This window comes from Lepisma saccharinum, chromosome 6 (assembly GCF_977018435.1).
Source record: "Lepisma saccharinum chromosome 6, izLepSacc3.1, whole genome shotgun sequence".
Classification (NCBI taxonomy): domain Eukaryota; kingdom Metazoa; phylum Arthropoda; class Insecta; order Zygentoma; family Lepismatidae; genus Lepisma; species Lepisma saccharinum.
Window position 1 is genome coordinate 83,811,807 of NC_139234.1, and position 22,772 is coordinate 83,834,578.

General features: G+C 38.4%; 1 protein-coding gene across 1 annotated transcript; it reads left to right on the forward strand.

Moving 5' to 3' along the window:
- Positions 1-296: 296 nt before the first annotated feature.
- On the forward strand, positions 297-21,513 carry LOC145989137 (glutamate receptor 1-like). The gene is made up of 4 exons (XM_083124428.1): positions 297-432; positions 12,461-12,678; positions 15,106-15,365; positions 21,057-21,513. Exons 1-4 carry the CDS (start codon positions 297-299, stop codon positions 21,511-21,513), a joined length of 1,071 nt encoding a protein of 356 aa, XP_082980554.1.
- The last annotated feature ends 1,259 nt before the right edge of the window (positions 21,514-22,772 follow it).

A 22,772-nucleotide genomic window follows, 5' to 3' on the forward strand; every position in this document is an offset into this window, starting at 1 on the left:
AGGCAACGCAGCCCGGTTGACGTTGGCACACGTGCGCGGGAACCAGCTACTTTTGTCCTGCTGTCGCTTGCTTTTGCCATATGTGGCACCAGCGCAATTCTGCCCAGCCGCCTATTCTCATGGCCGTGACTAGAGCTCTCTCACTGCTTGAGGAAACCATTTTATTCAAGCTGCTTCTATGGATTCCTTACCTCTTTCGCAGGTTCCGCCTGTTCATCAGAAGGCCTGGTGTCCTGTCCGGAGTTTCCTTTTCAAAGCCCTACGCTCCGCCCCTTTGGTGGGCAGTTGTGGGCTTGATGGTCACCTTGCCCATAATCCTCTACGCTACATTAAGAGTGCCTGGCTTCGTGGAGAGCGACTGTGTGGACAGAAGGGAAGAGTCCAGCTTCACCAACTGCTGTATCTACGTGCTGGGGGCCTTCTGCCAGCAAGGTAATGTGCTCGCCAGAAGAGAAATGGAGCTTATGAAGGTGTGAGCGAAAAAGTAGAAAGTTAATTTCTATTATAATTTTTGTATGATTATTTAGCCCCTGAGAAAACAGCTCCAGTAAAATTAAATAAGTACCAAGATTACATCTAAATAATTTAAGACGAGTTATATCCCATAACCGGCGAACATCATATCAAAAATTAAAGTTCTTACTTTTAACAAGCGTTTAAGCTGCAGAAAGAATTTGTGATATGGATCTCTCTCTCTCTCTCTCTCTCTCTCTCTCTCTCTCTATCTCTTGATCTTTTCTCTCAAATTAATAATTATTTTTCAAAATTACAACACGCATACACATCGTGTATGATGAGCTGAACGTGACCACTTGTTAGGGTTTTGGTACCATATAGGTTTCAACTTTTGGCGTCATTTCTTTACGTTATCACCTTACGCTCCTAAATTACTTGGGCTTTATTTGATTAAAAAAAAACAACTCCGCACATTTAAAGAGGAAAAACCATTCTTTCTCTTAATTATGTCGTGCATTTCAGGTATGTAAGAGTGGGGGTGTGACGACATTTTTTACAAGGAACTTCAGTAGACAATACATTTCACGCGAATTTTCAATTACTGAAATTATTTAAAAATAATACAGGGTTATTCTCTTGGTAAGAACCGCAAAATATTGCCTATAAAAATTATGTTATTGAGATAATGGCGTGAAAATGTATGTACATACCGGCAACAATTCAAAACATATACTTAAATCGTTCAGTGACTTCCATTCGCCTTTGTTCCGCGTCCCCTTATTTTTTATTTGGTAAAATACGTGCACCATTGAAGTGTTGCATTCAGAAATTGGTTGAAAGGTTGGAGACAACAGGAAGCTTTTTCACACAACATGCAGCAGGCAGCAAAGTATCTGAAGAATCAATATGCTATGTAAAGGGCGCGATGAATTGCGTCATCATCCATTTCACTACGAAAGTAATCTTACAAACTCGATGAGCCAAAGACCTCGATAGAATGCAAAACTACGCGCATACTGAGTGGTATATGTTCAATAATTGCTTCCGACGGGCTACGAAAAACGCGTTCTGTTTTCTTATTCAGAATTCTTGAATTTTATTAGACATCACTTGGACACATAAACTATAACGAACCTGAGAGTTTAAGGTTTTATATTTGTAAGAAGCTAAGATTTATAAAATGTTTATTATTTCAAATAAAGTGCAAGCTGTCACGGACAACTATAGTTAGATTGATACAGTTTTGTTTGGAACTTGTATATTTGTTTATAAATACGCCATAGTCTGTTCGTGTTGACGTCACTTTTTCATCTCAGCAGAGGAAGTGAACCCACCTGAATGTTTCTCACCTGACGACATGGGTTTGGAAAACAGGTGAAGGTGAAGAATCAATAAGAACTTGGAAACGGAGAGAATTCAAGAATAGATTTTGGGTTTTGGAGTTTTCTTCTTGCCAATAAGTTGAAAGTAAGCAATTAATTATGTAATTTGACTTTCGCTATATGTGAGTGAATTGCCCAACGTTAGTATTGAATGTTCTAGTGTTTTATCGGTAAGTGATTATGAAATATAAGTGATTTTAAAACTGCGTTTAACTTTGAAAACAATGTTGTGTTTCCTTTCTACCCAGCAAGCCCTGATGATTTGCCAAGATTCTCATGTTCCCGACTAAAGGAGTAGCGGATTCACTTTCTGACGACTGGTGTCCAACTGGGGGACGTTGCATAGTTATTTTAGCACACCAACGTGGGGCCAGAGTACATAGTTATTTTGGTACAATCGTGGGGGCTCGAGTGGAAAATTATTTTAGCAATTCAAACGTGATGCCCGGTTTAGTGCATACTGAAAGTGTTCGTCCATAGAATTCACGAAGGTGATAGTGAAAGTCTTTGGAATTCACGAAGGTAAAATTGTGATAGTGAAGTTAAGGTATTAACTGGGAAGATCCATAGACGGTGTTGTAGAATGGATAAAGACGTGACAGGAATGAATCTGCGAAGCAAAGGAAGAACGACATTGGATGCAGAAACCAAGTTTGGATGCTGTGATGATCTTACCAATGACAGGGAATTCTTCCCGTGTTGCCAATGTTTGCAGAATGAAACCAGAAAGAAAAGGAGGATGAGGAGCGTAGACAGAAGGAAAGGATAGAGGATGAGAAACAGCGTAAGAAAGAGATGGCTCAGGTAGAAAAAGTTTGAAAAAAGGAGATGATAGAGTTTAAACTCATAGTTGAGTCCATAGAAGAAAAGAGAAGGAAAGAGAAAGAGGAGGAAGAAGAATAGAGAAGGAAAGAGAAAGTGGAGGAAGAGGAAAGGAGATAAAAAGAAAAAGAAGAGGAAGAAGAAAGAGACAGAAAGAGAAAGAGGAAGAAGAAGAGAAGAGAAGGAAAGAGAAAGAGGAGGAAGAAGAAAAGAGAAAGAAAGAGAAAGAGGAAGAAGAGGGAAGGAGAAAAAAGGAAAAAGAAGAGGAAGAAGAAAAGAGACAGAAAGAGAAAGAGGAAGAAGAAAAAAAGAGAAGGAAAGAGAAAGAGCAGGAAGAGAAAAGAAGACTTATATATTGTCCGTGCATTGATTGAAAACCAGGAAGAAAGGAGGATACAGGAAGATATAAAACTAAGGTCAGAATTACAGGCTCTATTCTCTCAGCACAAACTTGAACAGGTTGAGAGCATCAGAGGAGAGATAGAAAACTTAGTATTAAAGTCACTGAAAAGGTGGACGAAAGGGTAACGGAAATTGTGGAAGAACAGCTAGAGTTCTTAACAATTCGACAAGGACGGATAGAGAAGGAACAGGAGCAATTGAAGAAGAATATAGAAACCTGTCTTCAAATTGTCCAGTCTGGAAGAGAATCTGAATGTGACCCTCCACAGAGAGTTCAAGAATTAAAGATTTCTGTAGAGTCTATTAATGTAGCACTAAAAACCTTCGGTGAACGAACGGAACTCATGGAAAATATAGTGCAAGAACAGAAAGTCGAAATAAAGGCAGCTGGAGAAAAGGTTAATTTTCTCCATGGGAAGGTTAAAAAGATGCAAGTATCTCTTCGCCGAGAAATTCGGGAACAGACAGGTACAATTATAAGTAGGGTCAGTGAACTGCAGGAAGAGATCCTTAATTTACAGATTCGACCAGAAACCTCTTCCGATATACTACGTGATCCAATCCGAGGACTGAATCCAGAAGCTACTGCCTATGAACCTCCCGTTGTACTTCCAAACCCCATCTTCTCCGCTAATACCACAACTTCTGATAGATGCAAGAGGCCTAGAGAAAACGATAGTAATGACGGTTTTTCTCTTCGACGCAGAACAGAGTTTAAGATGCCCAGAATGGTTGATATCGCGAACATTCCGAAGTTTAAAGGCGATATCGAAGCTTAATCTGCCGAAAGATATCTGCGTGAATTAAATGTCAGTTTCGACTTAATGCAAGTGCCTGAGCATTATAGATTGGAATTATTACCTCGGGTTTTCACCGGCAAGGCTGAGCATTGGTTAGCTGGTAATATGGACAACTTTGTGAATTATGCTGATTTCTGCGCACGCTTTAAGGATGAATTTGCATCAGAAAAGGCAAAACAAAGACAACTAGCGGCTGTGAGGAACCGAAGGTATTCTCGCCTGGTCCACGACAACTTAGAAAGTTTTGCCTGGAGTGTCTATGCAGCGTACAGAAACCTGGCTGACAATTTAAATGAGAGTGAAGTACTTAATTTGATCATTGGACAGTTGCCGTATCGCATTCGGAATCTTTGCCTGGCGCACGCTTCACGAAGTGTGGATGAATTGACACATTTCTTAAAGGACTTCGATATTTATGATGACCCTGATGCCTGGAAGAATAAAGAAGACTCTAAGAATAAAGAGGCTGCAGGCAATAAAAGTTTTAAGATCCGGAATATCCAGACGGATTCAGAGAGTCGAGGAGGAAATTTCTCACGACTTCGAAGATTCAACAGAGGATTAGGCAGGAGAGGTTTCAACCAAGATCAAAATCAAAGACAGAGAAATTTCTACAGGCCTCGTCCAGAACAAGAGCGGAACTCTCCGGACGGATGGCGTTACCAAGAACGACGTAATCCTACTTCGCCCAGACGGTACTCTCCATTACGTAGATGACAATTGTGGTTCCTTCTCACCAAGATATGACGTTGCCTCAGAGCAGGAAGAAGCAGTGGAGACTACCATAGATTTTCTGCACAACCAGCGATCCCAATCGTGCTAAACTAAACGTCGACCTTTTCTAAGTGCCTCCTCTTCGTTTAGGCAAGTGAACTCGAAGAGACGTAAAATACAAGAATAATATGTAAATTCTCTTTGCTGACCGAAAATGTATCTTCAGGCAGTCAAGTGAAAAAAAAAATCGAATATAAAATTGGTATATTTTCCGGAAGACTCAAGAAGAGAGTGTTAGATGGTAGACAAGTAGAACTGGAAATCGGTGTTCTGAATTTTATCACCAAAGTATTCATTTAAGAAGGTTTTGGTTCTGACTTCCTCTGGCGTATGCTTTCTCTAAACACTGCACCAGGCAGATATAAGTTTTAGGAAGAATGCAGTTAGTGTGTTATTTGTTACCACTCCTGATCAAATGAAGGAGGATTCTCCAGATATATATTTAGTGCGGTACATCCGAAAGGTCCAGGATGAGGATAGAATCGAGATGTATAAAACCCGTAGACCTCTCAGAGAAGGTCCATATAGTAAATATTTGGATTGATTCCTATAAGCAGGAGTTATTATCTTGCTGGTGTGAAATTTAAAGTCATTATTCTAGAAGCACAGAAGCAAGAAGAGTGTTGAGTTTGAAGTGCTATAGGAAAGTACTGATGCAGATCATTGCTTATCGATTCTTATATCGTTTTCTACAAAGTCTTTCTGGAGAAGAAACTAGATATATGGAAGCCTACTGTTCTATTAAACCATCATGGGATCAATCATTGCCTGAATTCACTGCTTATTGGCTGATTAACTATCCTGGATTGTATTCTGTTTTGGATACCACAAACCAGCCCTGGCCCAAAACCATGGTAACGGTTGAAGTTTTTGCTTGCGATGACGTGTGACCGGCCAAGTGAATCCATCACTTCAATGTAAAGTCACGGAAATGGCAAAACGACAGTGTTGCAGTATGCAGATATTAAACACCAGAACAAGAACAATGTCTAGATGAGGATGTGTACGTATTACAGGCTGTGGAAAAGGAGATACGATAGCCACTAACGCCGTCAAACGGTTGGGCGGGAACTTCACGTCACATACCATGAAGAAGTAATAGGATCTGAGCTGATTATGTCCTTTGTGATTAGTCACTTCATTAAATGGTTGACTAAATCTCATCAATTTACATTGTCGAGTTTATTATTTGTGTTCTTTTTGGTTTAGGTTCAATATCTTCTCCGTAGAGAAAATTATGCTCATTTCTTTGTTTTCCTTGACCCTGTACATCCAGGGTCAAGTAAGTCAGTAATAAGGTGTGTTACATACAGTGTACACCAGGGCCGGCGCTAGTAATTTTGCCGCCCTGGGAGGTGGCGGCAGATGCCTCTCCCTCTCGAACCCCCCCCCCCCCCTCCCGTCATTACGTAGCAACGGTAAATTGAAAATTAATATATTCCTAAGTAAAACATCAAACTATAAAATAAATAATTTTATTATACTATTAACCAAAAAAGGATATCTTGCTCGACCACAGTTAAACACTAATTTTATATTAGACTTATTATTATACTTTATGAAAACTCTCTCTTTCTTTTAAATGTATCTTAAATGTAACAAGTATTAGGAAAGAAATGAAGGCTTGACTTTATATGTTTAACGTTGTAGGTCTGTGATACATGATTGGATTTTTAAAATGTGGGTGATCTAAGGTTTTAATTCTTTCCATAAAGCGGCTCTGGGGTTCACCCAGCCTCAAATGAATGGATGTACCATGGGGGCAACCTGGGAGGTAAAGGCGGCCGGAGAGTGGTGCTGATCACATCACCTCTAAAATGGCTGAGATCGAGAATGTGTGTGGGCCTACTCCCACATCCCCTAAACGTGCCTTCATGACATGGTGCTATGTGCACAGGGAACTTTACCTTTGCATTTAGTATTCTTCTTCGTATAAAGCTATCTTGCATAAAATAGAAACAAGGGTGTTTCAGACATGATTGATAGGAGATAGTATTTTTATTAGCCTTAATTTCCAAAAAGAACTTTGTTCGCCACTTGCCACGTTTACCGACAAAGTTAATACATCCGAAGTTCTACACTCACATTAGGTGCAAAATCATGACTCTTTATCAGTTTAAGGTCTCCTTTCGTGTAATTGTTTTTTTATAGCCAAAAACACTTTTCGTTCATCTTTTAATTCAGTAACTTTCATGTGTTAACAATCCGGCAGTTTTCTACAATTTTCAAATAAAGATAAGATTGCATGTCTTTAAGCTTGCTAATATCATAAAAGAAATGGAAAATTCACTATGATGTTTAAGCTGCTCAAATCTTTCTCTTAGAGCTAAAATAATCGTCTACGGCCTGGTAATAAATATGAACTTTGTACCGCTTTAGTGGATCTTCAACAGTTTCATCATACTGAAACTGCTTCTCCTTTCTATTTCGGTCCTGTACAGTGTTGCCTATCTTTAGATCATCTATATCTAAATTCGATGCCAATTCTTTCTCATCAACCTGGACTCAAAGGTCCCCCCCCCCCCCCCGACGCCTCCACGAGTGGAGGGAGGGAAGTCCTACCAGGCTGCCAAGTGGCGTCTAAGAAACTTTGAAATTTTCATCACTCCTGCTTTTTTCAAAACGCCGATATGCTTGCAAGAAATCATCAAACACATCGTAGATTAATATTTTGAAGGCATTTGCTCATTACATTACGTGGAATAAGAAGTCATACGTACCATATAACTAGTGAGCAAAGAAATGTAAAGCCACCCACTAGTTTGCAATACACCGAGCCTCATGTGCGACCATTTGGACAGTTTTATTGTCGCCAATTATTTGAAGGAGCGCATCATAGACCTCTCCCATTTGACATCTCAACAAAGTTAAGGCATATAGTGCTGATTAAACAATATAAAAAAGTCAAGACAGCGTTTGTATTTCTTCTCCTTCGTGACCCTCACCGCCGGGTATGTGGCAGTCTTGGTCAAGAAGGTGTACAACACTGGGAATTGTGAAGGAGTACAATAGAATTAAATTCGTAGTAGTAGCTGTGGTCATATAGATATCGCAATACTATACTTCACTTCACTGACCTGTAACACTGATCACAAACTTGCATATACACACAAATTTTAAAATTAAATACCAATCTGGCGGGCAAAACTATATAGTATCCACATTGTACTAGGGGGTGGGGAGACGATAACAGGGAGTGTATGATACAGGAAATGGTATATTGGCTCTGTGTAGTCTGTTAAAAAAAGGGCGTGTCTGTGTTTGTTCTTTAACGTGCAATGGAAGAATAGATAATTTGGCGTTTGTTTGATTACTCTGCAATCACATGCAGGAGATTCATAACGTGATGTTCTTTTGATTGTATGAAAAAAATACTGGTGACATTTGAAGGATTCTATAGAGCAGCAGTTTAAAATGTATTATACAAATTAGTAATACTATTTTAAATATTTGTGGCAACGTGTTCAATTCACTGAAGTATTCTTAAAAATGTATACTACTATGTAAGACCATTACAGACACATTAACATTTATTTCATAGAACGTATAAGCGATATTAAAAAATACAATACTTCTGCAACTCAATTCTGCTTTATGGCCAAGTTACAAAGCAAAAATTAAACCATTAAGCTAAACTCCTACAGCTGATCAAAATCTAATTACGGCTTCGCAGTAACGCAACTTAGCTTTGAACAAAACTTCGTGTATATGTTGTGCTTATAAAATACCGACACGAAAGTTGTATTAATCATTTTACACATCGGTAAGAAGCCACACTTGGTTTCTACTGCAGAAATTAAAGACTACACATCGAAAGGTGGAAAAAATCTGCCCTTGCATGTTGACCTGAGACTGCAGTGGCGTTCCCAGGATTTTCGAAAGGGAGGGGTTACGTACACTATTTTTGGTAGTCATCCCTAATTTTGCAATCTTTTCCTACATTTGACGTTCTTTCTTTTTAGGAATACTGGCCCAACGGGAAGGGTTATAACCCCCACCAACTCCGCCTTGGGCACGCCACTGCCTGTGAGAATGAAATATTACTTTATGCCAAGTTTGCGTGAAAGCAAAGTTGTACACTATTACATTTCATGTTAGGCAGACTTTGATATATTCGAGGAAACATGTTATGCACTGAAGAAAAACATACAAGTGCATAGCCTAGTGTAAATATAGCGTACATAAATGCTCATTTGAACTTTTCTTTTCTGGTATACACAGTACATTATGTTCAACGTACTTGGAAGATGTATCTTGTAATAAATAATAATAACAAGTGGTGTGCGTTATCTAGAAAAGTCGGGACCGGGATCGGAAAGAAAAATTCTGTCCCGATCCCGACTTCAGCAAATGACTTACTTCCCTACTTTTCTGGATCCCGAGCAGTCGGGAAATACCGAATGGTCATTTCAAAACGGTATTAATTCTTTTCTTTTCTACATTGCAAGTGCCTGGAACATATCGGAAATTGTTAGTTTCCATTCCAGAAATACAAAGACAATCACTTAAGGTGAAAATGACGTGTAGAATTTGAAATTTCCAGAGCGTCGGTAAATTTCGGAAATTTCCCGTTCCGAAAATTTCCTGACTAGTCGAGAAATTGCGAATATTTCCCGTCCCGAATGACGGGGTTAAAAAAAATCCCGTTCCGATCAATAATATTCTGTCCCGCATAACAATAAGTACCTATCGATATATATTTTCAATTTGTCTAAAGCCACAAAATGTAAATGGGTGGAAATGCTCATTTGTGTACTCGATTTCGTGTGTTCAGTTTCTGGTATGGTTTTCCTATCTGCATAGTGCAACACTAGCGCATAGATTTGGAATTCATTTCATTGATAAATTCACTTCTTACCGTCGTTTCGTCATCACGAGTAAACAACGGATTGGCCCAACCTATACTTCTAATAACCTTGACCACAAACTACGTTCCTTATGAGCTGTTGTCAAATGAAGAGAAGCATTGGTTGGTGAAGTTGACTTAGTGTCAAGATAATTTCTGTATTTAAAGTTTCATTGTGTACTCAATTTTTTTCAGAACTTGCAAATTACAATTTCTTCAAAAATGTTCCCCGGACGAGGGGCAATTTTAACGAACCTGAGTGTTTAAGGTTTTATATTTGTAAGAAGCTAAGATTTGTGAAATGTTTATTATTTCAAATAAAGTGCAAGCTGTCACAGACAACTATAATTAGATTGATACAGTTTTGTTTGGAACTTGTATATTTGTTTATATATACGTCATAATCTGTTCGTGTTGACGTCACTTTCTCATCTCACCAGAGGAAGTGAACCCACCTGAATGTTTCTCACCTGACGACAGACTGAGTTTGGAAAACAGGTGAAGGTGAAGAATCAATAAGAACTTGGAAACGGAGAGAATTGAAGTATAGATTTTGGGTTTTGGAGTTTTCTTCTTGCCAATAAGTTGAAAGTAAGCAATTAATTATGTAATTTGACTTTCGCTATATGTGAGTGAATTGCCCAACGTTAGTATTGAATGTTCTAGTGTTTTATTGGTAAGTGATTATGAAATAAAAGTGATTATAAAACTGCGTTTAACTTTGAAAACAATGTTGTGTATCTTTTCTATCCAGCAAGCCCTGATGATTTGCCAAGATTCTCATGTTCCCGACTAAAGGAGTAGCGGACTAACTTTCTGACGACTGGTGTCCAACCGGGGACGTTGCAAAACTCTCAAAACACGCGTATATGGGCAGCAGAAAATCCTCATGCTCTGCATGAAGAGCCTTTGCATTCACGGTGGTGTGGCGTGCCTTGTACACGAATCATAGGTTCTATTAATTTTAAACAAACATTTACCACGGAAGTCTGCATGCATATATTCAACGAGTTTGTCTATCAGTTAACGGATGATGAACTAAGTAATGAGTCACACTTCAAATGCCAGCATACGAGCAATTAAAAGATTTTGGAGACAGAATTATCTTTAAAAAAATTATGAGAGAATTTGGCCACCCAGATCTCCCGATCTAACGCGTGAGGACTTATTTTTGTGGGGGGGTTATTGAAGGGGAAAGTGTACAAAATTAAACCACACACAGTCTAGTAACTTAAAGATGCTGTACGCCAAGAAATCGAAACTTTTTCCATCATCGATTTTATCAGCAGGTCCTCTTTTGAACCGTTCATGGTAAGTTTATAAATTTTTAATTTATTATCTCAATAACATATTTTTTATCGGCAATAGTCTGGGCCTCTAAAGAGAGAATCACCCTTTTCCAACTTTTTAAAACTTTTGTGTTCACTACCATAACTTGGAGAATAATTTTACTAGTTTATTTATTAATTAATATAAGTCCAACAGAGTGGTAAATAAAACAGAAACCAGTTGTGTTCTTATTGAAAATGTCTAGATTCATTTTCATCTTCTTCCTATATGTTTAATTGTAATATAATTAAGCCTTGCTTCCATATTAAAAACACTAAGTTGCTGACCAAGGCAGTTTAATAAGATAAAAAACACTTAACGGGTAACGTTTCAACCCTGTATCAGGGTCTTCCTCAGACAAGGAATGGAAGAGTGTGCTAGAGAAAGTTGAAAGGATGAAGAAAAGGAATGAAGGAAAAAGAAGAAGGAACAAGGAAGAAAGAAGAGAAAAGAAGAAGACCAATGGAGGAGGTATTCATCCATAACCAAAAAGACAGGAGGGGTGGGGGAGTGGTAAGCAGGTGGTTCTAGACTCTTGCTAATTTTGACCTGTCAATCACCTGTCAGTGTAGTAGACCCATTAGTCAACAACTGTCAGGAGGTGATATGTTTAATTCCTTTGGAGAAATCTTCCTAGATAAGGACTGTCAACTTGGTTTGTTGTTGTGTGGCCATTGATCCTTCTATGTGTATGTAATCTTTCTGTGTGTAGTATATTTAATAATTTTAGTTTAGTTCTTCGTCTGAGGAAGACCCTGATACAGGGTTGAAACGTTACCCGTTAAGTGTTTTTTATCTTAATAAACTGGTCAGCAACTTAGTGTTTCTATATGTTTAATATTTAGGAATAATTTTAGGTTAGAAGAAAGTTCTGATGATGGCCAGTGACCAAAACAAGAATCATTTTCTTTGGCTAACTTAATTTTTACACTGTCAACATATGTCTACGTAAATCTAATAGTGCGTTTCACACAAATCTATTGAGAAAAAATCACCTGCCGTAAGGAAATAATATCCCAACTTAACGACTTTTAGAGTCATCGGTAAGCTAAAAGTTAAAATTGTAATATTTAATCATCTTTGCGGGTGGGGTGTGAAGATGTGATTGGATTTTGTTCAACATTTTCATTTGACTTTCAGTAACTGAAAAATTCAAAGAAGCGTTTAAACTCCGGTCTTAGTTTATGAGATTGAGTGAAATCTAACTTTCACATCATGTTTTATGCATAAATTTTGGTGTTGACCATAAATAAGCTCCATCTTTATCCATTGTAGAAATTTTGAAAACTCTATGAACATTACACATTGGAAGCTTGTTGAAACAAATTCACAGGAATGTTATGGTATTTTATGATTTACAAATTGAAAATAAAAAAATATGGGCACATGGTGTTTTGTTCAGTAAAGGTTTGGGAAAATAATGGGCGAAGTCACTAATTTGCAACGATAGTAAATGCAGAAAAATTAGTGTTCAATTGAAAGTCTTATTGATTTTATACTTGCTACCAAAACAGAAATGTTTCAATTTTCGGTTGTTCTCTAAGTTATTAAATATTTCAATTTATATAGTTGCTCAAATTTGGCAAATAACAATAATTTACTAATGAAAATTATGCACGCTTATTTTTTAAAAATAACTTCTTTTGCAGGTTCTCCATTAAATCTGAATACATACTCTTCAAGAACTGTCTTCTGGATCGTCCTAATAGCTGGAATGATTATCTATTCATCCTACTCTGCTGCGCTGACGTCACACTTGGCTGTTAGTTCTTCTAAATTACCATTTAGAACTCTTCATGAGTTGGTGGATAACCGAGAGTACAAGTTGGCAACAGTGGGAAATTCTGTAATTTCTGACTTCTTCGCGGTAAGTCAAGATGTTTCTGAACGGGACATATTTTACTCTTGTTTAGAAAGATAATAGAAGTCAATAAAAAGGACAAAAATGTTTAAAAATATAAAAATGGCGCTATTTCTGTAGAACTTCACAGGCCTTATTTTTTTTAAACATTTGTTTCCAATCGTTAGCATTAATTGAAAATGCACATCAATATTAGCTTTCCTTGTGAAACGTTTTCTTACCAAGTAATATTATTATCCAGTGTGGATGAAAATAAAGGGTTTTCCAATAAGAATGATATGATTTTGAAATGAACTGGCAACTATGCTTCAAATGTTATAACTGTCACTAGTTGTCAATTGTGTTTAGTATACTGTGACAATTCATCATGGCTAAATACACGCTTCAAGAAAGTTTGGTTCTTGGGCTTTAGAGCAACTTGAAACGGATCATATTTTGGGCAAAAAAATATCTTCTCAGATGAAGCTCATTTCTGGTTAAGTGGATATGTTAACATACAAAATTGTCGTTTTTGGTGTGAAAACAATCCACAAGTGATTCACGAGAAGCCCTTGCATCCGCAAAAGGTCACTGTATGGCGTGGGTTATGGCATGGTGGCATCATCGGACCATTTTTTGTTTTTTAAAATGAGGTAGGAGATGCTGTTACAGTGACTGGTGAGCGGTACCGATTGATGTTAACATATTTATTGTGGCCAAATTTAGATGAAATTGATTTGGAAAACATGTGGTTCCAACAAGACGGTGCCACATTTCACACTGCTAATGCCACTATCGACGTATTGCAAGAACAGTTTGGTTAAATGATAATTTCAAGAAATGTAACTGTTAGTTGGCCTCCACGAAGTTGTGATTTAACTCCTTTAGATTGCTTTTTGTGGGGTTATTTGAAATCTATAGTCTATGCAAACAGACCACGAACCCTTGATGTATTAAGATTAAACATCGAACGCTGCATTTGTGACATTAGGCCCTAGTCATTGCACAAAGTCATTGAAAATTGGGTTCATCGAATTCACTCGTGTGCACGAAGTCGAGGTGGACACTTAAATGATGTGTTTTTCAAAACATAATATAATCAACTATCCTCCAAAATAATATAAAAAGTTCGGTTGTATCTGAAATAGTTTTTATTTTATTTCATTTTAAAATCATATCGTTCTTATTGGAAAACCCTATACTATCATTATATTGAGAACTATATAAACGTAACATATTTTATATTTTGAAGACCGTTGTGCTATTAAAAAGTCGCTCTTAGACAGAGAAGCATTTCTTCGAGGGCAGTAGTTTAGATAGTGTGAGCTTCACCAATGAAATCCTGAGAGAGGGACTGAGTGCAGCTACCAGCCATTTACAGCAGCCCGCACTGCTTGCTCCGCCAACTCGCTTTCTCCCCTTCCCTACCGATACGCGCGGCGTTTCTCCACAGACTCCAGGGACTAATCATAGGCACAATTACATGGGATGTTTGTGACAGCCACTAGGATTGTGATGATATCATATTTGTGACACTTGGTGACATCTGACTCCATCATTTCCTAGAATATATGCAGAGCTAAAGCCTTGAATTTGGGTGATGTCATTGCCATCGGGGAGGCTCACGGACGGAAGTTGAAGGGGGGAGTACTATCGAAGACGGGTCAGCGTATCCAGTTCAGTATTTTCTTTAACAACATCTGACGAACGCATTTCACTCGAATCTAATAAATCATCGATTCTAATACAAACTTTAATTTTGGAGACAAGTTCGACCCCACAAAAAAGTGCTCACTAGATTCGAGTATAGGCATTACGTCTCACACCTAGGCCTAGATTTAAAGAGACTAGATACAATTTAAAATTGATATACATCGTGTACAAAAATGATTATCGGGGTTTCAAGTAGTTAGTATATTGCAACAGACGAAGGTGAATGTTTATATCATACATGTACGATAAGAACGGCGGTGGAAGTTTGTTACCTTGAGTGCTTATAATTTGTTTCCCATCAGTCAAAGCGACTCCCGTACAGAAGTCCTTTTATATCATTGAATTTGCAAAGTGTGGTCCTGCTGTTCGATGGCAATTTGGAAGTGATCCTCCGTCAGATAACAACATTCGTCGACGATTTAATAAGTTTCAAACAACTGGATGTGTCTGCAAAGGAGAGAGTTCTGGATGTCCAACTGTGTCGAACGAAAGCGTCAACAAGCATTGGACTAGCGAATGGATGTGTGTCGTATCATGAAAGGTGCTCACATTGGACATTCGTAAGGTACACTCTGCAAACTTGTTTAGTTGTTGTTTACTTCCACATAAGCTTTGTTTCTGTACCCCACATACAAGTGAAATTAAACGACTACGAAACTCCGATAATCATTTTGAGACATGCTAGTGTCAACGTTGCCTTTGGATGCAAGCAAAAGAGAACATAAATGGATGTTTTTCCAGGACGCCAAGTATGGATACGCCAAGATCGCCTGGGAGAGGATGCTGCTCCCGTTTCCCCAGCATCTGGTTGCCTCCTCAGACGAAGCCTTGTCCCTGGCCTCCAGGAAGGGAAAGCTAGCAGTAGTTGTCCCCATGGAATTGGCTGTCTACAAAGAGAAGTACGTGTGTGACGTCACGGACACGGGGCAGGACGTATTTGTTGGACTGGACTCATTTGGCCTCCAACACAACGCCTCGTACAAGGGATTGTTCAAGTATTTGTAAGTATCTATTTCACTCCTGCGAAACTTGGTATAATATTTATGAAAGTTGGTTATGATTCAATAATATGACAACTCGTTGTGCTTTTTTTGTGCAGGTCTTTTTACAACCTTGCACTTTTAATTTTTCCCAAGGGGCTTTTTTACACCTCTTATTTTAACTTTTCAGTCAGAATTTTAGATAAGGGGATGTTTCCCCGTATACATTGAAGGGTGAAAAATGGCCTTAAATGCCGACGGACCCAAAACTTTTAATTCAATCAATCAATCAAACTTGAACATGAAATATATTAGCAAGATGCTTCAATGAATATCACTTTAACAGTATATTGCTACTCGATTACGAAGATAATATATTTAATGTACTTGAAGAAATTTCTTGCACTTGCTTCGATCCAGAAAACATGAAGTAAAGAAACACCCAAATGAAGTTTTATCTGAAGGGATAGTTACTTGCAACACATTAGTGTTAATAATTTCTGTGTAGGGAGACCATAATATTCTGGTCCAAAAATCGGGACATCCCAAGAAGGTCAGTTTAATCCCCTCCTGGAAAATTTGTTAGGCTTAATTATAAAATTATTGTTATAATTAACGTATTATTATTATCATTTATTAAAGTATGAATCACATAAATGATGCACCATAAACAATGAACGAAATATGATCTTCCGTTGTCAAAAGGTGTTAAATATTATAATATCGGCATGAGTTACATTGATGCAGGTCCGTATTAAAACTACTACATGCACGCTTCTAGGCCATGCGTATTCACTGTTCTCCTTAAAGTAGCCAAACACACACAAAGCAATACAACCAGTTCAGTATTTTCTTTAACAAAATCTGAATAATGCATTGCACTTGCAATAAACCATCGATTCTAATGGAAACCTTAATTTTGGAGAGAACCCAAAAATGTGCTCCTTAGATTCGAGTAATGCATTACGTTGCACACCTAGATCAAAGAGCTTATATATAATTTAGAATTGATAGAGTAAATTGCTGTCTTCTCGAACGTTCTGGACGACAATGAAATATTTTGATTGTTATGAAATACTTGAGGAACGGTTGCTATGGCACTAGTTTAAAAGTTCCATCAACATTTTCCCGCACGAAATGTCTCTCAAAGTTAGACTTAGTTTTCAAGCAAACTCCTAGACTTTTATAAAACTAGACAAATAGTGTTTTTATCTTTAATAATATCGACCGGGGCTCGGCTCTGTCCCGGTCAAAACGTGGCGTTTGGTCACCCTATTTCTATGTCGTACTTTTATATGTGATTTAATTGCCACTCTTGTATGTAACAATAAAATACAATATTAATTTTTAGATTCATGATAATTTGCAGGGGGATATATTTCCACGCTTAAACCACAGCTACGGCAGAACTTCTAGCTTCTTCTTCTTCTTCTCCCTTATGCCCATTTAGGCGTTCGGTCCGTTCAGCCACTTCTTCCAATAAGTTCTATCCTGTGCCATTCAACCTGGGTCGTCCCCTTCCTCTCCTTCCTTCTGATCGGGCCTCAAATATTTGTTTTGGTTTTCTCTCTTCCTTCATCCTAATGAGATGTCCCAGCCAGCCTAATTCCCTCTTCTCGATGGTTTCAAGCAGTGGTTCCTGATTCAAGCATTCTCTTCTTATTATTGTGTTTCGTACCATATCTCTCTCCCTGTCTTTCCTACTGTTTTTCTTAAGAATTTCATTTCTGTAGCAGTAAGTCTGCTCTCCGATTTGGTTTGCATTATCCAACTTTCTGATCCATATTATAGCGTAGGGAAATAGACTGTTTTATATACGTATTTTCATTTTTGTTTCTTTACTAATCTCCTTTTGCTTATAATGGTAATATATTAATATTAGTAACAACTTCTAGCTTAGGAAGTATAATTGTTAGTTTGATGATTGTTTTGATAAGACACCCGTATTATTGTTTGAATGGTGTCTCTGATAACGATGGAGTTAGAGGCAATCCTGTTAGATGAGCGCCATCATTTGTTGTGATGAGTTGCATATATACAGGATAGATTTGAAGCGCTTATTGCTACGAAAGTGTTGCGATGCATTGTTTATTAATAAGGGTTAATTGTTATTGTTGGATCTACCACCACCTAAGGTTCATTGAAGTTATTTTTCTCCACACTATAGGCTGGAATTCCTAGCGTGATGAGGGGGAAAAGGGTTCTTATGTAAGGAAAAGGGAGGTAAACTATACGCATGTTTGTCGATTTCGTAAAGCTTTCGACACGGTAAACAGGGACAAACTGGCACATGAGAATGTCGGCGGCTATGGTGAACGCGTTAAGAGATATATTGAAGAGTGAGTTCTGCGTCAGGTGGCATGCAACAACAGTGACTGAAAATAAAAAATCCGGGGCGGATGTGAAGCAAGGACGTGTTTATATCCCCACTCCTGTATATATCGTCACATATATAGAGGGGAAAGACGCCGACACCCCAAAGGTCGGGACGGCCAAAGTTCCGGCTCTCCTGTTGGCGGACGACGTGGTTCTGATCTTGGAGACAAACGCAGGGCTGCAAAGATCGCTCGGCAGATCGGAAAGGTTTATCTGTGACTCTAAGCTAGAAGTGAACGAGGCCAAAACGAAAATTATTGTGTTTAAGAATGTGTATGTTTACGGGAAGGGAGAGAAGTGGAACTTTGTGTCAAGAACTGGAAATAGATAAACGAATAAATTACTTAGGTCTATATAACAATCACTGTGACAGGAACGTGGACGAGACACTTACAAACAGTGAGGGGAAAGACGCGAGCTGTAATGGAAACAATAATAGGAATAACAAGGAAACTACAAAACTATAAAGTGAGATTCGTCGATAAGTTATATCGAGCCCTATTAATAGCTTCCGTTATGTACGGGTGCGAAATCTGGGGGCAAAGGGGGAAAACATAATTAACCAAATACTGTGCAGCTACTTTAAAAAAAGCACTGCATGTCGCCACAGGCTCAGCAAACAGTTGGGGTAATACGGAAACTCGTGCTAGCGAGGGAGAGCGCCAGACTAACGCGGAGAAGGGTTAAATATTGGGCAACTCCGATAATAGCAGTGGGAGACAGTATCAAAGGGGAGGCTCTCATACAACAAGTAAAGGGGAGAGAAATGGGCTCGTGGGCAAAGGAAGTTAAAGGCAAACTCTTCGAGATCGGGTTGGGATAGGTATGGGAAGAAGAGTACGTAGACCAAAGCACACTTGAACTCGTTAAACAGCGACTAGAAGATATAGACCTGCAAGAAATAATGATGGAAAGTGCAACGAAAATATCACTAGACCCAGGCAAGGGACATCCGGGAATGGGAACAAGCAAACTATATGAAGAAAGCAAGAAAGTAGTATGGCTGAGATTGGGGGGATGGGGACACAGTGCGTTGGAAAGCGAGGGAAGGTCATATAGATCTATAACATGTAAGTGGAATGACGGGTCGGATCACCTGTTTGCATGTCCGGAAAAACGCACAAGGACAAATGGTTGGAGGGTTTGGAAAAGGAAGGAGCGTTGAAATTAGTTGTGGAACGGAGAGCAGCAGGTGTGGAAAAGTTGGAGAAACTGGGAGTGTTTTTTGGTGAAAATGAAGGAAAAGAGAAGTGAGAAGAAAGACTGGAAGAAGAACGAGTGGTGTGAATGATCTGTTGGGGGAGGGGAAAGAATATGTACATAGGGGACAAACTAAGAGACAGCATAAAAGAAAACTTCAATGTAAAAATATGTATTGTGGATGAAAAAATAAATAGTATGTAGTGCGTACAGCCTCTGGCTCGCAAATGAAAGGAAATAAATCTAATCTAATCCAATGTATTTGCAAGAACCAATTCCTTAGGGGAATATTAATTGATTGATTGATATGCTTTATTTTACTTCACTTTTTTGTGCCGTTTTGTCTAATTTATGAAGATGAGAATGAGTGATGATATGATGAAATTGATGATGGACACTCATATCATCCATGCCCAGGCCAGGATTCGAACCCGGGACCCCTGGCGTCGTAGCGAGATGTGCCACCCGCTCCGTCACGGGGGCCGGCTAGGGGGAGGGGTTATCAATATTTTACATGTAATTCACCTATGCCACGAACGTGAGACGATATCTCTTGGAATTGGGATCATTCGTTTCGAATTGTTTGGAAGTAAAAAGTTATTTTCATAAGTTCGGTTACTTGGTATTCCGGCAGAATCAAAGAGGATAATAGATTTTTCGTAAAATCTTGAGTGCATAACACAGACAGGAAGCCAGAACATCTGTTTTCGGATTCTATTACTTATTTGAAAAAAATAAAAGACTTTGAAAATTTCAAAAATCAAATATTTTTCTTGAACGAGGCATGTAAAATGTAATAGTATAAAGGATTTACTATTAATTTCAATATTTAACTGTGTGTAATGAGGGAAAATGAAGATTTGTGATTTTTGCGATTTGATTTGCTATATTTTACTTCGCCTTTTGTGCCACTTTTGGCTAATTTACGAAGATGGGGATGAGTTATGATATGATGAAAATTGATGAATGGACACTCACAAATATCCATGCCCAGGCCAGGATTCGAACCCGGGACTCTGGCGTCGTAGCGCATGTGCTAACTACTCCGCCACAGGGGTCGGCAGGAAAAATGAAGAAAAACAGTTCTACGGATAATGCGGATTGTACTTCAGCAGGATATAATAAATTGGTAATACAATTATATTTCATTATTACTATTTATTAGTGTAATATAATAATTATATGTTATGATTGTATCTAATATTAAATTTAATGCAAGCGGCCAAGCTGAAGGTTTGTATAGTGTTACATTTGAACAATTAATCACCATATTTGAAGAGGCGCCCAAAAGAATATAATTTGTTCCGGTGCTTGGAACGCTCGATGATGTCCCAACTCAAGAAGTGCTAACTAGGGAACTCAGTCGAAAATTCCCAATTCAAGAACTGATCTCTTTAGGTGGAAGGTTTCAAGGAGAATGTTTCAAGTGAAGCGCTTCTAATTGCCTCGGGCTGAAAGGGTAGAAGTAAAGACCTTTCTTTTTTTTGGATATTCTCGTCTTATGTGTGGCATAAGTATATTCATTTGCAGAAATGAAATTTCAGTGTAACAAACATCATGTGTAAATTAAAACTAGTGTTGTATATGGAATTGATATCACTATATCAGGGCCTTTGCTTAGTGTATTATGCAGATATCATATAAAATCTCACCTCAAAATCCATCCACAGACGCAAACGTTAATGTTGGCGTTGTTTGTAACCTCGTGGCAAGCTGACATTTCATGAAGACACATTGTTGATGTAATTTACACTAGACATATCAATGATGTTAAAAAACGCACAAAATAGGGAATCATATATTTCAATATCATCATTTAATAGAAGCTGGTTCAGAGGGTAACTTTTTTTTTCAAAATGTGTAACCTTGTCTGAAAATAATATACATCAGCGAAAGTACAGTTCATCTTCTCCAGGGAAAATTAGAGGAAATTCCTTAGTTATGGAGACATTTCACTGAAATATTCCAACTGGTAAACAACAGTTTCTCAGATTGCACTGCTTTCACTGGCATTTCTATAGTTCCTGAGTTGGGAAATCTTGAACTGGGAATAAATAGGATTGAATAGTCTGTAAATATCTTCAAATCAATGTCTGGTTATCTTTTAGCATCTCTCAAATATCTTTTTTTTTTCAGTTTGCTGCGTGCTGAGGAGGCTGGGGTGTTGAATAGGCTCAGAGCAAAATATTACGGCATAGGAGTTTCTCCTGATAGGCAATGCGTCAAGCACGGCTTGCAAGGTTTCCAGTTTCAACAGATGTCAACACTCCTTGGTTGCTACCTCGCTGCTATTCCATTCTGCTTCCTAATTCTTTTGCTGGAGCGACATTTGACAAGCAAAAGGTTTAACAGACACTTGGCAACCTCCACTTCCATCGTAGTACGGCGTAGGGTCAAAGCAGTGCATAGAAGGTCGTTTTCTGCAAACAGTGCAACGGCGAATTCCGTAATAGGAGAGAGAAGCGGCATGCCAGTGTCGAGGATTGCAATAACTGCTTGCGTTACCAGGGGACCGAGGACTTCATTACGTGTCGCTTTCTTTGACAAACTGTGCACCGTTCACAGAGAATATAACGACTGCTATTTACCATAAGGTATCATTGTATGTTTGTTCTTTCCAGCATACTGTTTACTTCATCTCGACAGTGATCTAGTTAAGATAACCATATATGAATCCATTGTTCCTGGGTAGTTGGAACGAAGTACGGAGGAAGAAAAATAAATTGCTCCCACTCCATCCACAATGCAGATAGAGGGGAAGAGAGTGAGCTGGTCTCTCTCTCCCCGCAGGCTGGAATTTGCTCTCTTTCATCCTCCATATTTCAACTTCTCTCGTACACACCATGTCTTTCATTTTCTCTCTGTCTTGATCCTTTCTCTTTCGTTCTCAATTCTGCATGCTCTCTAACACCATCTCTCTCATCTTCATATCTCTTCTTCTCTCTAGAAAGATTGTCATTTTCCTCTCATTCTAATCTCCCTCCTACTCTCTCTTGGCATGTGTACAGAAAGAGGGGGAGAGAAAAGTTATCTCTTTCTTTTCTTCTTTACTCTCATTCTGTTCTACCCCTCCCATCGCAATCTCTGTCATTCGCTATTCCCTCATTTCTCGGGTGAGAAGAGAGACTCCCTTGCTAACTTTCCTCCGTTATTAACATTGATCTACTTCATCTTATGAGCTTAATTGTTATAGAATACTCTTTGCCCTACCTCCGTGGTGTGCTAATTAACATAAGGTGACCTAAATCCGTTGTTCTTGGGAAGTTCGCAGGACGTAGAGACAGGAAGAAATACAAAAGACACTTGTACCTACCGACTCTTCTACATTTTTGTTGCTGTTTCCTCACAACATGTTAAGCTAGAAAAACAACTTTTTTTAACACCTATTGCTTATCTGTTAGGTATGGTTCTGGAGAAACGTGGATTAAATCATAGACTTGTATTTTGATTTACGAAGTGAAAATATTTTAATTTTTTATCAAAATTGTATCTTAAATTGCATTGTGGTTTTTTTGGTTCGATTTTAACTACACCACTTCCTAATAAAAGTTTTAGCACTGACTTGCAACTTAACAAATTTGAGTTACCTCATAAGTTAGTCTCGTAGTGAAAGGATTTCAATATATCCTAGTTATATTTAGACTCAGAAGTCAACAACTGTACTCCTACATGCAGTACTTGGATGGGATGCATTTTGAATCCTGGCGCTTATTTTTCTTGTTTCAGTGCAGCCTACAACCTAGAATGTTGCAATTTGCATTGTAAAAGATGCAGATAAGAAAATGAAAATAGTAACCCAATTACACAAAGATACGCGAGACCATTTTCCTTGGACGTTGGACTGCATGGAAG